We start from the raw sequence: 15,312 nt of genomic DNA on the forward strand, positions 1-15,312 counted from the left end.
TCCCCCCACCCCTCCCCCCCCACCCCGCCCTGTCTGCTCCTGGGCGGTAGCTTGTACCTCCTGTCTCCTGCAGCCACCTGGAGAGGCTCCCTAACCGCCCTGGTAAGGTGCACAGAACAGCATCTGCTAGAGCCCCCCAGCCACAGGAGTGCGAGAGAGACGCTGCTCCCGCCGCGCCCGGGTTCGCTCCCCCTCAGCGCGTGGAGGACGCTGCTCCCGCCGCGCCCGGGTTCGCTCCCCCTCAGCGCGTGGAGGACGCTGCTCCCGCCGCGCCCGGGTTCGCTCCCCGTCAGCGCGTGGAGGACGCTGCTCCCGCCGCGCCCCGGTTGGCGTCTCCAGAACGCGAGGAGGACGCTGCTCCCACCGCGCCCGGGTTCGCTCCCCCTCAGCGCGTGGAGGACGCTGCTCCCGCCGCGCCCCAGTTGGCGCCTCCAGAACGCGGGGACGCCGCTGCTCCCGCCGCGCCCGGGTGGGCTTCTCCACAACGCCTGGAGGACGCTGCTCCCGCCGTGCCCAGGTTTGCCGCCCCCCAGCGCGAGGAGGACGCCGCTCCCGCCGCGCCCAGGCTGGCTTCCTTGCCTCCTCTGATGGAGTGCCCTCTGCCTCTGGCCTCCACCCTGTCACCAGGCCAGGCAACCTCCTCAGGTACTATTTATTCGCAGTCATCCCTGAGTGCCTCCCGACCACGACAGCCTCTGCTCTCCCTTTTTGGCCTTTCATCCCGGCCTTTTTCACTCTCTCTTCCTCCACCACGGCCCCCTTACCCCAAGGCCTACCCTCAGCCTTCCAAAGGCTTCTCTGCTCCTCCAGTGCCTGACTCCAGTCTGACTCTTTCTCACTGTGACTCAATGGTACTTGCACTGGGCACCATCCGACGAAGCTCAGCTCCACGCAGGTGTTTGTCGGCTTCTCCCATCCAGGCCATCGCAGGCCTTGGTCGCTCAAGCTGTCCCATTTCAGCCATCTCCTGGTGGCAGGCACCTGCCAAAGCCTGGAGCCTCTCCACCTTGTCAGGGGGCAAGTCCCTGCAAGGAGACCTTTCCCGCCACCCACCAGAGACCTCGCTCTGGAGAGACCCCACAAACAGGCAGATAGAAGCTGGTAGCCCCTTTTTGCCCAGTTCTGATAACCAGAAGCTCCTGGAGATACAAGTCACAAACAGAGTCAAGATCAACATTTGGGAAGGAAAAGAAAAAGATGTATCATTACCAGAACAAATGAGCCCAGAATACAACTTGAATCCTTTGAGGAATATGTTAAAGTCACTGAATGCTGAGCAGGACACCACCACCTCCCAACCCTTATGGAGTATGCGGGACAAACCAGAGCAGCTTCCAGATCCTCAGAAGCTCTCACATCCCAGCATCTTGAAGGACCATTTTCAGCAGAAATATAGCCAGCTTTTCTGGGGTCTTCCCTCTCTGCACAGTGAATCCCTAGTGGCTACTGCCTGGATTTCTGAGACCTCTTCTGTACTACAGCCTCCCTTTTTCTTATTCAATGGAATCCCAAATCTCTACCCAGTTCAAATGCAGGCCAAAATGTCTCCACTGCTTTCCCAGCCCCAGCCCCTGTCCCATCTGGATCTTCAATCCCAACCCTTGATTCTGTCTCCACCCCAACTCCAGCCTCCATCTCTGGCTCAGGCCCACGCCCAACTCCAGACCTTTTTCCCAATCCTCCTACCTTCTCCTCCACCCTTCATTAAGGACTATGGAGTATCTTTCCCTACGTCACACAATAAGCCACAATCTCTCATCTCAGCTGAAACTCAGTACCCAGTACGGCCCTCTCGTAAACAACTAAAGAGTGGGTGGATTTTACCCTCCGAGGTCCAAACATTGCAGGAAGTCTTTAGTCCTTCCTCTCCCAACCTTTCCCAGGAATGTTTGACTTCCATTATTCCAGAGAATCTTCCAATCAACTTTGAGCTCCGGAAGCAATTGGAGCAACACATTCAAAAGTGGCTCATTCAACACCAATGTGACCTGGGAAGGACCCAAGAATCTTTGGAACTGATACAGCTTCAGGAAAAATTACCAGAGATGTGTCAGGCAAAAGGCAAACATGGACCCTTACAGTCTTTTTTGTCCACCAGTGGAAGCATCAAGGATGTACACAAGGTGACATTCCAGCTAAGGAAGGCCCCAGGCCCAAATCTAGGGCAAATTCTGGGGAAAGCTCCAAACCATCTTTCTAGGGGCATGACATGCTCCCAAGTGAAGATTCTGAAGGTGAACTCTGAAGAGTCAGAAAGGGACTTGATGAGTCCCTCAAGGTGTGACTCGGAAAGTAATTTACTGCTGAGTGTATATAAGAATCCTCTAGAAAACACCTTGAATGCCAGTTTGGGCATGACGTCAAGGCAGATGACCAAGGATTTGTCCACCCTGAGTGTGGGTCGATCCTGGCATGATATTGGCTGTGGTTTTTCCATGTCTGACACCCACGTGAAAACCAGAAATTTAGTAGTCTCTAAAAGTTTGGAAACCTGTGTGAACACTTCCCAGGATCTTTCCTTCCTCAGTCCATCCATGCAACAGGATCTTGGAATGCATGTTGCAAAGTTTTGGGTGAAGCACAGGTGGAGCTTACCCCTCAAGGTCCTCAAGCCCTTAAATGTCCTTAAGTTGAAAAGGGCTCAATCCTCACCCCTTCCACAGAGTGTGTTTCACCCTTTAGTCACCTATGAATCTGAGACCAAATTCCTGAGAGAACCACATCAGGCAGGTCTGAGAAAGAAGGTGACAAAAGAAGAGTCATTCTCCGTACTGGCCAGTCATCTTGCTGCTTCCTCTGCACGTGAAATCCAGAAAGCCATTCAAGGGGCCCCATCTAATAATGCCTGTAGGCCCTCAGCAGCCCCTCTGCCTGGACAGAAGGGCAAGTGGCCTTCTCAGCCCCTCTCATACAGCCTCATGGGTAGAACCCAGCAGAGCAGGAAGTTAGGATCTCAGTCTTCCAGGACTGAGGAGACCAGGGCATCAGTGCCACGACATAGATACATCTTGGGATCCACTATGCAGGCAAGCCTCCAAGCCACAAATGAGCGTGTGAGTGGTTTACAGGCTCCAGGAGCCAGTAAAAGCCCTCCATGCCCTAGAATGTCTGTTGCCAGAGATCCAGAAGAGCTCTGCCTTCTGGCAGAGGTGGTTAGTGTGTGTGAGCCCAGAGTGGCAGCAAAGTCAGCAGGCAAACAGCCTCGTGTTTGTGGCACTGCTGTAATTCTCACAGACAGTGTCACTGATATACTCCTTGATGCAAACAGTTTGGCTTCTCAGGTGCCCCAGAGCTACCTCCAGAGTGCACCTGTTGGGAACAGACCAGTTTCCCAGGTGCTTGGTGACCTCATGGCAGCCAGAAGGAGCAACCTGGGGCCACAGGAGCCCAAGATCCCCAAATATCAGGACTCATGCAAGAATCAAAGGGAAATGTTTGCCCGTGCTTACAAGAGTGAGGGTGGTAGGAAGCTCAGCTCAGAAAAGCATAAAGAAAAGTTTGAAGAATTGGAAACCTCCCAGTGCACCCATGTCAGGGGAACCAAAGATGCCCTTCACAAGATCCCCAAATATCAAGACTCATGCAGGACTGAAAGCGAGTTGTTTTCCCTTGCTTACAAGAGTGAGGTTGGTAGGAAGCTCAGCTCAGAAAAGCATAAAGAAAGGTTTGAAGAATTGGAAACCTCCCAATGCACCCAGGTCAGGGGAACCAAAGATGCCCTTCACAAGATCCCCAAATATCAGGACTCATGCAGGACTGAAAGTGAGTTATTTTCCCTTGCTTACAAGAGTGAGGTTGGTAGGAAGCTCAGCTCAGAAAAGCATAAAGAAAAGTTTGAAGAATTGGAAACCTCCCAATGCACCCAGGTCAAGAGAACCAAAGATGCCCCTCACAAGATCCCCAAATATCAGGACTCATGCAGTCCTGAAAGCGAGTTGTTTTCCCTTGCTTACAAGAGTGAGGTTGGTAGGAAGCTCAGCTCAGAAAAGCATAAAGAAAAGTTTGAAGAATTGGGAACTTCCCAATGCACCCAGGTCAGGGGAACCAAAGATGCCCTTCACAAGATCCCCAAATATCAGGACTCATGCAGGCCTGAAAGTGAGTTATTTTCCCTTGCTTACAAGAGTGAGGTTGGTAGGAAGCTCAGCTCAGAAAAACATAAAGAAAAGTTTGAAAAATTGGAAACCTCCCAATGCACCCAGGTCAGGGGAACCAAAGATGCCCTTCACAAGATCCCCAAATATCAGGACTCATGCAGGCCTGAAAGCGAGTTGTTTTCCCTTGCTTACAAGAGTGAGGGTGGTAGGAAGCTCAGCTCAGAAAAGCATAAAGAAAAGTTTGAAGAATTGGGAACCTCCCAATGCACCCAGGTCAAGGGAACCAAAGATGCCCTTCACAAGATCCCCAAATATCAGGACTCATGCAGGACTGAAAGTGAGTTATTTTCCCTTGCTTACAAGAGTGAGGTTGGTAGGAAGCTCAGCTCAGAAAAGCATAAAGAAAAGTTTGAAGAATTGGGAACCTCCCAATGCACCCAGGTCAAGGGAACCAAAGATGCCCTTCACAAGATCCCCAAATATCAGGACTCATGCAGGCCTGAAAGTGAGTCGTTTGCCCGTGCTTACAAGAGTGAGGTTGGTAGGAAGCTCAGCTCAGAAAAGCATAAAGAAAAGTTTGAAGAATTGGAAACCTCCCAATGCACCCAGGTCAAGGGAACCAAAGATGCCCTTCACAAGATCCCCAAATATCAGGACTCATGCAGGCCTGAAAGTGAGTCGTTTGCCCGTGCTTACAAGAGTGAGGTTGGTAGGAAGCTCAGCTCAGAAAAGCATAAAGAAAAGCTTGAAGAATTGGAAACCTCCCAATGCACCCAGGTCAAGGGAACCAAAGATGCCCCTCACAAGATCCCCAAATATCAGGACTCATGCAGGCCTGAAAGTGAGTCGTTTTCCCTTGCTTACAAGAGTGAGGGTGGTAGGAAGCTCAGCTCAGAAAAGCATAAAGAAAAGTTTGAAGAATTGGGAACCTCCCAATGCACCCAGGTCAGAGGAACCAAAGATGCCCTTCACAAGATCCCCAAATATCAGGACTCATGCAGGCCTGAAAGTGAGTCGCTTTCCCGTGCTTACAAGAGTGAGGGTGGTAGCAAGCTCAGCTCAGAAAAGCATAAGGAAAGATTTGAAGAATTGGGAACCTCTCAATTTACCCAGGTCAGGGGAACTGAAGGTGCCCCTCACAAGATCCCCAAATATCAGGACTCATGCAGGACTGAAAACGAGTTGCTTTCCCTTGCTTACAAGAGTGAGGGTGGTAGGAAGCTCAGCTCAGAAAAGCATAAAGAAAGATTTGAAGAATTGGGAACCTCCCAATTTACCCAGGTCAGGGGAACTGAAGGTGCCCCTCACCAGATCCCCAAATATCAGGACTCATGCAGGCCTGAAAACGAGTTGTTTTCCCTTGCTTACAAGAGTGAGAACAGTAGAAACCTCAACTCAGAAAAGCACAAAGAAAGGTTTGAAGAATTGGGAACCTCCCAATTTACCCAGGTCAGGGGAACTGAAGGTGCCCCTCACCAGATCCCCAAATATCAGGACTCATGCAGGCCTGAAAACGCGTTGTTTTCCCTTGCTTACAAGAGTGAGAACAGTAGAAACCTCAACTCAGAAAAGCACAAAGAAAGGTTTGAAGAATTGGGAACCTCCCAATTTACCCAGGTCAGGGGAACTGAAGGTGCCCCTCACCAGATCCCCAAATATCAGGACTCATGCAGGCCTGAAAACGAGTTGTTTTCCCTTGCTTACAAGAGTGAGAACAGTAGAAACTTCAACTCAGAAAAGCACAAAGAAAGGTTTGAAGAATTGGGAACCTCCCAATTTACCCAGGTCAGGGGAACTGAAGGTGCCTCTCACCACATCCCCAAATATCAGGACTCATGCAGGACTGAAAATGAGTTGTTTTCCCTTGCTTACAAGAGTGAGGGCAGTAAAAACCTCAACTCAGAAAAGCACAAGGAAAGATTTGAAGAATTGGAAACCTCCCAGTTCACCCAGGTCAGGGGAACAAATGATGCCCCTCACACGATCTGCCAATGTCAGGACTTAGACAGGAGTGAAAGCGAGTTGTTTGACCTTGATTACAATTGTGAAAGCAGTGAAAACCTCAACTCAGAAATGCACCAAGAAAGATTTGAAGAATTGGGAACCTCCCAGCTCACCCTGGTCAGGGAAACAGAAGATGCCCCTCACGTGATCTGCGAATGTCAGGACTTAGACAATATTGAAAGCGAGTTGTTTGCCCTTGATTGCGAGAATGAGAGCAATGGAAAGCTCAATTCAGAGAAATGCAAAGAAATATGTGAAGAATTGGTAATCCCTCCATTCATCCGGGTCAGGAGACCAGACAACACCCCTTACTGTCAACGACACCAGCTCTTGCCAAAAAAGAAACAGGTGCCTCCAGAAAACCACTTCAGAAAAAGCCTCAGGCGATTTCTTCAGTGGATTAGTCCCAAGACAAAAGGCAAGCCGGTGTTAAGTGCTGCCCAGAGGCAAGGAACACAAAAAACCAGATCATGTGTGGACAGTAACAGTGCAGAAGTTTATGGGCTCATGACAGCTGACAGACAGATGCTTCACCACGGACTTCATTTCATGAAGATAAACCAGTACAAAGACATGCTCCACTCCCCTGCCTGTCACTTTCCCTGCTACCGCAGGCCAGCCTGCCACCCAAAGCAGAGCAGAATGCAGAGCTGTACAGCCAGCAGTCAACCAGCCACCCCCAAGGCCCAGAGTCACTCCATCAGGGAAAGGCCAGGCAAAGGCCAACAGTTCTTGAAAACTGTCCGATTCAACAATGTGACATGTGGCCTGAAAAATCCCCAACTCGTGCTCTCCAGGAAGGCTGGATCCCCAGCCAGTCCCTGCCAGCACAGGCCACCGGTAACCCTTGCAAATCCCTGCCACCGTACACTACCTGTGTCCCCAGCTAGTCCCTTTCACCACAGGCCACACTGTGGCTCCAGCCATTATCATCACTGCCCAAAGCACTGTCTTCTTCGGGGATGTGTCTTGTCTGGCCAATAAGAAAATTCTTCTCTAGTCCTTCCTAGTAGAAAAACATTTCTTCAAGAAAAAAACTCAATCCATGTAGAGAAAAATTAATTTTTCTCATGTTAATACATCTAAAATATATAATAATCTTCTCCAGTGTGTTTTTTTCTCATAAGAGGGTAATGGCTTCTGTCTGTGCCATGCTTTATGTGGGCTTTGGCTTCTAGAAGGGAAGGGACCTGAAGGGAAGTTGACAGTGGCACTGTGAGCCTGCTCTCATTCTGATTTCCTTCATTGACCCTTATGTATCCATAATACCAAACAACCACACACCAACCGGCCAAAACTACTCTAAAAACAAGATGAGAAAATCTGTGAAGAGCCCACCCTGGGAGCTAATTCAACCTGTCTTTCCACTGCTTTCTCTCTGCCTCAACCGTGTATGGCTGTAGGGCCCAGGTTTATGGAGCTGGGCATCACCCTGCTTTTAGCATAGCTGAGTGCCTCAGGAACCCTGTGTGGGGATTAGACAATGCCTGCCCCTGGGAAGCCCCTTCTCTCCCTGATAAAAGCTGGGATGGAGATGGGCCCGCTTAGTTTAGCCTTCTTGGAAAGTACACCTTCCCACTGCCTGCCTTGGCTTTTCCCACACTCAGAGTGACAGCGGGGTCAGATCTTCCAGCTCTGTGTGTGTGTAGGTGGCAGGTGGAGGTGCTCTGGGGAAGGTGCTGAGGGTCGTGAACACCACTGCCCCACAGGAGTGAAGGGCCCTGCTCATGGGCCACCTGCCTTGATCTGTCTCACTGATGAGTCTCAACTCCAGAGAGGGAGCTCTGGGTGAATTGAACAGGGCACAACTATGTGTGAAGCAACCACCTGATGGTTGGACACTGTGGACCTACTATGGGATGCAAGAGAATTGAAAAGGTTGGAGCCAAAGAAGGAGGCAAGTGGAATACCGATGCCACGAAGGGGTGCAGTGAACTTGCAGTCCCTGCCATCCCACTGTCATTGACAGGCTTAGAGGGGAGGAGACTTCAAAAGCCGAGTGGCCTATCATGGTCCCACCCCAGGGTTCCACCTTGCCCTAGCTCCTAGATCATAAACCTAGAGAAACTGCCGACACAGAGGGCTACACTAGAGGGGACTCAAAGCAAATTAGGGAAGATGAATTTCTTAATATGTTTGATAAGCTTGCACACATTCATGTCTTGGATTCTACAAAGGATGTGGTGACAATTGGTAGGAAAGCCAAGACTAGGGAATTTGGGGCCTGACTCAAAGTCTGGTGACCTTTACATATGCACATGGCCCCAGGACTCCTCGTAGGAGAGCACTAAGGGGACTTAGAAGGGTTGGGAGGCTGGCCTAGGGTCGCATAGCAAGTATCGCTTGGCTTCCAGGCCTTGCTGGCTCCTGAGGCTGGCCGGGGAAGAGGCAAACTGGTTTGGACCATACAGAGGGCATGGAAGTGACCTGTCCAAAACGGGTTGGAATGGGTAGTAAAGAGTGGTCCCTGCTCTGCTCTTACTCTGCTTATAGCATAGGTTTCCTCTTCTCTGGGGCCCCACAAAGCAGGGAGAGGAGGAGCCATTTCTCCAGAGAGGGTTTTCCATGCCTTGTGCCACATGCAGGGCATGCAGTAGGCACAGTTCCAGGGCCTCATTTCTGCAGTGGAGAGCCCTGTGCCAGGAGGTACTGTTGCTGTACATGACAACAGGACCAGGCTGGCCCCTGGGTGGAGGGCAGAGTGGGAACAGCCTCCAGCACCCTGCTGCTGGTGCTGTAGGCTTTTGCTGAAGCCAGGGTTTGTCTCTGGGGCCTGCACAACTGAGTGACAGTAGAGCAGTAGAGCCAGGACTGGCAGGAGGGGCTGGGATCTGGAGCAGAGAGAGGCTCTGGTTCATCAAGAGTGCGAGAGAAGGTGCCACAGAGTAAGTCCCTGACCTCTGAGGAGGGACCATGCCTGGTTTCTGCTGGGGTCTGGGGTGAGTTCTAGGATGTAGAAGAGCTGGACATGGACCCCAGGGCTCCTGCCAGGAGAAATGCCATACACGGGCAATGCTGACAAACCAGCAAAAAAACAGGAAGGAGCAGTCTACTGCTCTGTTTCTCATGAGCTGCAATAAGGCCAGCAATGAAGAGACAGAGACACTTCCCCACCAGAAACTAACAGATCTCACACAGAGACAGCACACAGGGACCTCTCACTGACACATAGACACACTGAAACCCCCTCAGAGATCCCCTCACAGGAACATCAGAGCTCTCAGATACCTCATATTGCCCCACAGGGACCTTGCACAGAGATACCGAAAGAGCTTAACACAGAGACTCCCTACAGAGAAGTCCACAGAGACCACACTGAGAGACCTCACTCAGTCCCACAGAGACCTCCCCCAGATTTCACAAAGAGACTTTCAGTAGTTCTGACACAGAGACTCCCAGAGATCTCACACTTAGACCCCCACAAAGACCTTAGAGACCTCACACAGAGTCATGAAATAGGGACCTTATACAGAGATCTCACAGAAATAACACATAGAGACCTCCCACTGCCTTGTTGAGACCTCTCACAGAGTGCTCCCACAGAGACTTCCCACAGGGGAGACTCAGAGACCTCAGGTTGCTCAATAGTCATCCACAGAAACTCACACAGTCCCTCAGGCATTTCACACAGAGACTTCCCATAGTCCTTACACAGAGATCTGCACAGAGATTGCACGGGGCCTTCATACAGGGTCCTCCTATGGTCATTGCACTCATTACACTAACAATCACACAGAGACCTCCCACAGGGACTTCATGTGGCCCTGTAGTCTCTTACAAAGAAACCCAGCACAGAGATTTCACACAGAGACTTCCCACAGAGGCCAGAGAGAGACCTCTCACAGAGACTCACACAGAGACCTTCCAAAGATACCTCCCACACAGACCTCACACAGAGACAACACACATCTCCCACTGCCCCATACAGTCCTCCCATAGAGACCTCATGTTGCCTCAGAGGCCTAACACAGAAACCTCTCTCAGAGATTTCACAGAGACTTTCCACACAGAACTCACATAGAAACCTCATACTGAAATTCCACAGAAACGTCATACAGAATTCTCATCAAAACCCTGGCTTAGAGACTTCCCATCCAGAATTCACACACAGTCCTCACCAGAGACCCCAGGCAGATACCCAGTCCTCATGCAGATACCCCACAGAGATGTGGCACGGAGAGTTCACAGAGAGACCTCACATCCATTCTTCAGGTACCTGAGTAGCCACACAATGACAAGTTCTTCGTGGTTATGAAACCACTTAGTGAACTGGCAGCACAGGAGAGATATCACAATCTGTGCCCCCTCGAGAACACTGAGACACCGAGATATTGTCATAATTGCACTAAAGGGGATTCTCTGCTTGGGGAAAACCTCACTCATTGTCTTTTTCTTTTGTAACTTCATTGCCTCTGAATGAGAGCATTATGAATTCCACACGTAGACCTGCACAATTCTTTCTTCCACAGTTTTCATTAGCATGAACTCTGACCCAGAGTTTAGAGAATTGCGAATTTTAAACATGAGTAAAACATTGCCAACCTCTAATAAAATAAAATATTTTATTTGTTCAGTTTTTATCATCCAGCCAAATATCTATGTCATAATTTTTATTTCATTGGGAATAAGGCCTTTGAAAATATGAACGGCAAATGATCCCTAGAAATGAAATAAACCAGCAAAGGGCACTGAGAAACTTAACACATTGTTTTGTGCATTGTTTGCATCAGGTTGTGCTGTTTAAAATTAGCAAGCTAATAACTATTCAAAGATTTTACATGAACAGGCCAAATCTATTGCAATATTTGTATTATATCACCTGAAAAAATTATACTTTTTAATATTATTTTATTCCTTTAAATGTGGTAACGCCTTCAAATGACATTATCACATATGTTTCCAGCATATGACAAAGTCCTAATGTTAGGCTAACATAGCTTAAACAGATGGTCTATTTTAAATGATTTATTTTTAAAATAATTCTATGGAATGCCCATTTTCTAAAATATGCTGTAGGGATCCATTTTATATTCATTACTAGGCTAAAAAAGGACACATTGCTTAAAACAATTTTAAAATTTTATAAAATATATTACTTAATCTACACTTTAGATATGCAAATAGCCTAACAATTTCTGAGGAAGGGACATGTTAACATCTGAATATGAAGAAAATACACATTTGATCAACATTTATATAATAATATAATACACATTTGATCAACATTTATATGTTGATCAAATATGTTATATATTTATATATATGTTAAATATATGTTATATATTTATATTCATTTGTAATAATGAATAATGAAAGGCCTCACTTTTTATATATCCAGCATTTTCCAAAGAATGCACTTTCTCACTGCTCATAAGCAAACTGTTGTCCTTACTTTGGTAAAATCTATTTTACTGACAGTTGTTAAATGTATATCACTAGATTATCTATCAGGAGGAAAGCATCACACTCCTTTCTCTCAGAAGGGCAGAGGTGATACTAGGGCTCTTTCAGCCTATTTCTTTCAACAAGAAATTCCCTTTTTATATTCTCCATAGTTTATTTTTTAAAACTATTTTCTATCTTATAATGTCATTGAGTCATAAAATGAAGTAATATCATAATGGATGTCCTCTAATATTTTATCAGATCATCTGTATTTTTAATAATGCAACTTATGGGGGGAAATTTTGTTCAATCAATTAGATTGAATCTAATTCAATCAATTAGAAATTTCATACATGAAAATATCCTTTTCAAGTTGACTGTTTTAACAAGGTTAAAATAAGTGATGATTCTTCAGTCTTTTGAATTCCAGAAAATGTCCACAATAAATAACTTATTGGTATGACATGTTGGATGTGTTGTTCCTCACTAGTAATTAATAGTTCAATAATCTGCTACAATTGCAATGAACAATGTGCATTAAAGTAATGCTCCCATCAATCCTACATTCATCTGCCATGCATTGCCTCCCATGATTTGTGTGTCTAATTTCACAGAATAAGCTTGAGCCTTTACACCATAAGAAATAATCAAGGGGGGGGGTTCAATCTATCAAAAAGATATTGTCAATATTTCCAGACTCTATTACCATCTATATTTTATTTTTAATAAGAATCATCCACGGGGCCGGGCGTGGTGGCTCACGCCTGTAATCCTAGCACTCTGGGAGGCCGAGGCAGGCGGATTGCTCGAGGTCGGGAGTTCGAAACCAGCCTGAGCGAGACCCTGTCTCTACTAAAAATAGAAAGAAATTAATTGACCAACTAATAATATATATACAAAACATTAGCCGGGCATGGTGGTGCATGCCTGTAGTCCCTGCTACTTGGGAGGCTGAGGCAGGAGGATCGCTTGAGCCCAGGAGTGCTGACGCCATGGCACTCACTCTAGCCCGGGCAACAAAGTGAGACTCTGTCTCAAAAAAAAAAAAAAAAAAAGAATCATCCACGGTAAATATTATAAACATTTTTACCATTTACATGTGCCCAGATGAAATGGATATCAATAACTATTAATAGGTATGGAAGAAAACAACAACAAAAACAGATCTTTGTTTTCAAAATATTTTACATCAAAAAATTTTGCTGGAAATAAAGTTGTTTTTAATCTGTAGACAAAAAACTCTCTAAATAACATTCAGGATATATTACAAATTTGAATCTAGCATAGATTTATATATCAAACAGGTCTCAGACTGCTTTCGATAAATGAGGCACTACAGAACACAGTGTGGAGGGCAGCAATTGTGTGATGACTTCTTAATACTCCAAGGGATAAAGATCTTTCCAATATGAGCAAAGAAAAGGTAGTCTTTCTACAATGTCAACCCCTAGAGTAATTCCCCTTTTTGGACTGCAAAATAATTGTTGATTTCATATACTATAACTTTATAAAGAACTTCCAGAGAAAAAAAATTCTGGAGGCTTTCCCTGATTGCACAGCTACGCTTTCTGCTGTGCTTGCACCATTGGCAAAGAACAGCACATCTAGATCCAGATAACCAAGGGGCTTCATAATTGCCTCCTCCACATACTTTGTGGGGCTGATCAGATTCATAACTATTCCTGTAACACAATCAATCTTTATAATTGTGTCTGTGGCCGTGTGGCTTATTGCATTTTCCCAACGGCTCGAGTCTTCCCAGTTCCTGAGAGGTTTCCCTCAGTGCCCTTCCCTCATACCCTGCTCTCCACAGCCACTCACACCACAGGCACATGATGTTGACTAAAGTCTGGAAGGCTGTAAAATAATGGTGTGCCAGGCACGGTAGATGAGGATTTAGAAAATGCTTACGTCCCTCATAAGAAATGTGTGTGACCCTACACTTTGGCCGTAGGTGTTTTTGTGCTTCAGCTGGCCCCCTCAATCAGGTACTTCTGTGGAAATGCAGCTAATTTTAAGATGTTCTTCCCCTCCTTCACTCCCTTTCACTGTAATGACATCTGTCACTCTTCCTTCCTCCTCTCCTTCCAAAAGCTGGAGCTGCCACCACCCATTCCCCGTGGTTTCACAATCTCCTTCGTTTTTCTCCAATGACTCTTTCAACTCAAACAGCTGCCCCTCATTTCAGGTATTACTCTTCAACTCCATGACCAAGACCACTGATCTTTTTATTTCTGCTACAATTTTATGCTGGTAACACTTTGCATACCTATTTGCAATGTCAATAAATTTATTTTGTAGAATGTGGTCCCTCGAGTCAGATAAACTCCCTACTTACTAGGTCTGTTACTTGGACCAGTCATTTGTTGCTTTGATTTACCAATTTTGTAGAATTGTATTACTTTATTTCAAAAGATTTTATTTCATGAAATGCTAGCACTTATCCTATTTTTTAAAACATTGTAAATCTATGGATTTAGGCCCAGTTATTTTTTTTAAATCAGTACTTATCTAAGTATTTGACAGTTTTTCTTTCCTTACATCAGAAATATGTTAAGAACTTAGCTATGAAGACACCAATATTTTTGTCACTTTCTGTCATTTTGTGTATTTTATGTTAAAACCTCTACTATCGTGCAGCAAAGAGTTGGATCCTTGGCAGGAAAACAAGAACTTCCTTGCTTACTTAAGAACTTTAACTTACTAGGTTAAAGCTTAGCATCTTAGATCTGAGGGTCACCTTACCGTTATAAAGATATTGTCATAAGTTGGTAAAAAGTCCTAAAGTCCTAGGAACAGAAACAAATTGAGAATTAAAAGTCAGATCACCGAAATGGAGTCAACAGACAGTTTGTGTGCTCTGCTATCCCAGCAGTGAATGGGAACAGTTGCTGTGTGGAGGGGCAGCTTCTAGGCACTTCAAAGAAATTAGAAGGAGGGCAGAGTATCCCTTGACCTGAGAATAGCCAGCACCTGGCTGGGCTTCACGCAGGAGACTCTGTAAGTCTGAGAGGCGACCAGATTCCACAGGAGACCACAGAGAGGACACAGAGAACTCACAGCGGCTCCCACTGCTGCGCATGCGTGGCTGTTTTCCTCCAGATGTACATGCGATCAATTTTAGTTATGGAGGTATTAAATCACACTCAAGCACCTCTTTTCCTTGTGATGAGTTCCTGTAGATTGTGGGTCAAACATCATCTCAGGGGACACTGGCCCAGAGAGGTTTCGACGGGACGAACTGACTTGACTTTGCAACCCTGGAACTGATCCAACAGAGATATGAAAAATACAAATTTCCTATTAACTTTCCAGTCAGAAAGTGTCCAACACTGTATTTATTTCATGACAAAAATATGTATTTAGAAGATTTTTCACAAAAGAGCAGTGATGGGAGGAAACCTTGCATCTGGGCCTGGCTAGTAAGATTTTTCCTTCACAGTTTTGCTTTGGGCTACCCAGGCACGTGCGGTTGTGGCGGTCACAGTCTCCAGCTCAGGGCAATTCAGGAAGCTGCTCTTCTGAAGGCAAGTGGTCCTGTCCACTCCAAGCCCTCTGCTGTCCAGAAGACATAGTATCGTATGCAGCGGGAGGCGCTGCCCTCTTAATCAACTCTGTTCCATACACTCCACAGGAATGTTTCTCACTGCCTTCTTTTACAATCTCAAGATAGAAGTAGATGACCAATGTTGAAATCACCCCACTAGGATAACTAAGCCCCTGGCTTCTTGTTCCTAGAAATATTTGTATTAGTTTGCTAGGGCTGCCATAGCGAAATACGATACTCTGAGGGGCTTAAACAACATAAACTTATTTCCCCACAGTT

General features: G+C 46.5%; 1 protein-coding gene across 1 annotated transcript; it reads left to right on the forward strand.

Moving 5' to 3' along the window:
• The first annotated feature begins 242 nt into the window (after positions 1-242).
• On the forward strand, positions 243-8,329 carry LOC142874237 (uncharacterized). The gene is made up of 2 exons (XM_076008417.1): positions 243-6,941; positions 8,144-8,329. Exons 1-2 carry the CDS (start codon positions 588-590, stop codon positions 8,327-8,329), a joined length of 6,540 nt encoding a protein of 2,179 aa, XP_075864532.1. The 5' UTR covers positions 243-587.
• The last annotated feature ends 6,983 nt before the right edge of the window (positions 8,330-15,312 follow it).

Source organism: Microcebus murinus, chromosome 12 (genome assembly GCF_040939455.1).
Source record: "Microcebus murinus isolate Inina chromosome 12, M.murinus_Inina_mat1.0, whole genome shotgun sequence".
NCBI lineage: Eukaryota > Metazoa > Chordata > Mammalia > Primates > Cheirogaleidae > Microcebus > Microcebus murinus.

Coding starts and splice junctions, on each gene's coding strand:
- LOC142874237 (XM_076008417.1), top strand. CDS start 588: ATGGAGTGCCCTCTGCCTCTGGCCTCCACCCTGTCACCAGGCCAGGCA. Junction 6,942..8,143: donor CCTGCCAGCACAGGCCACCG/GTAACCCTTGCA, acceptor ACCTTGCCCTAG/CTCCTAGATCATAAACCTAG.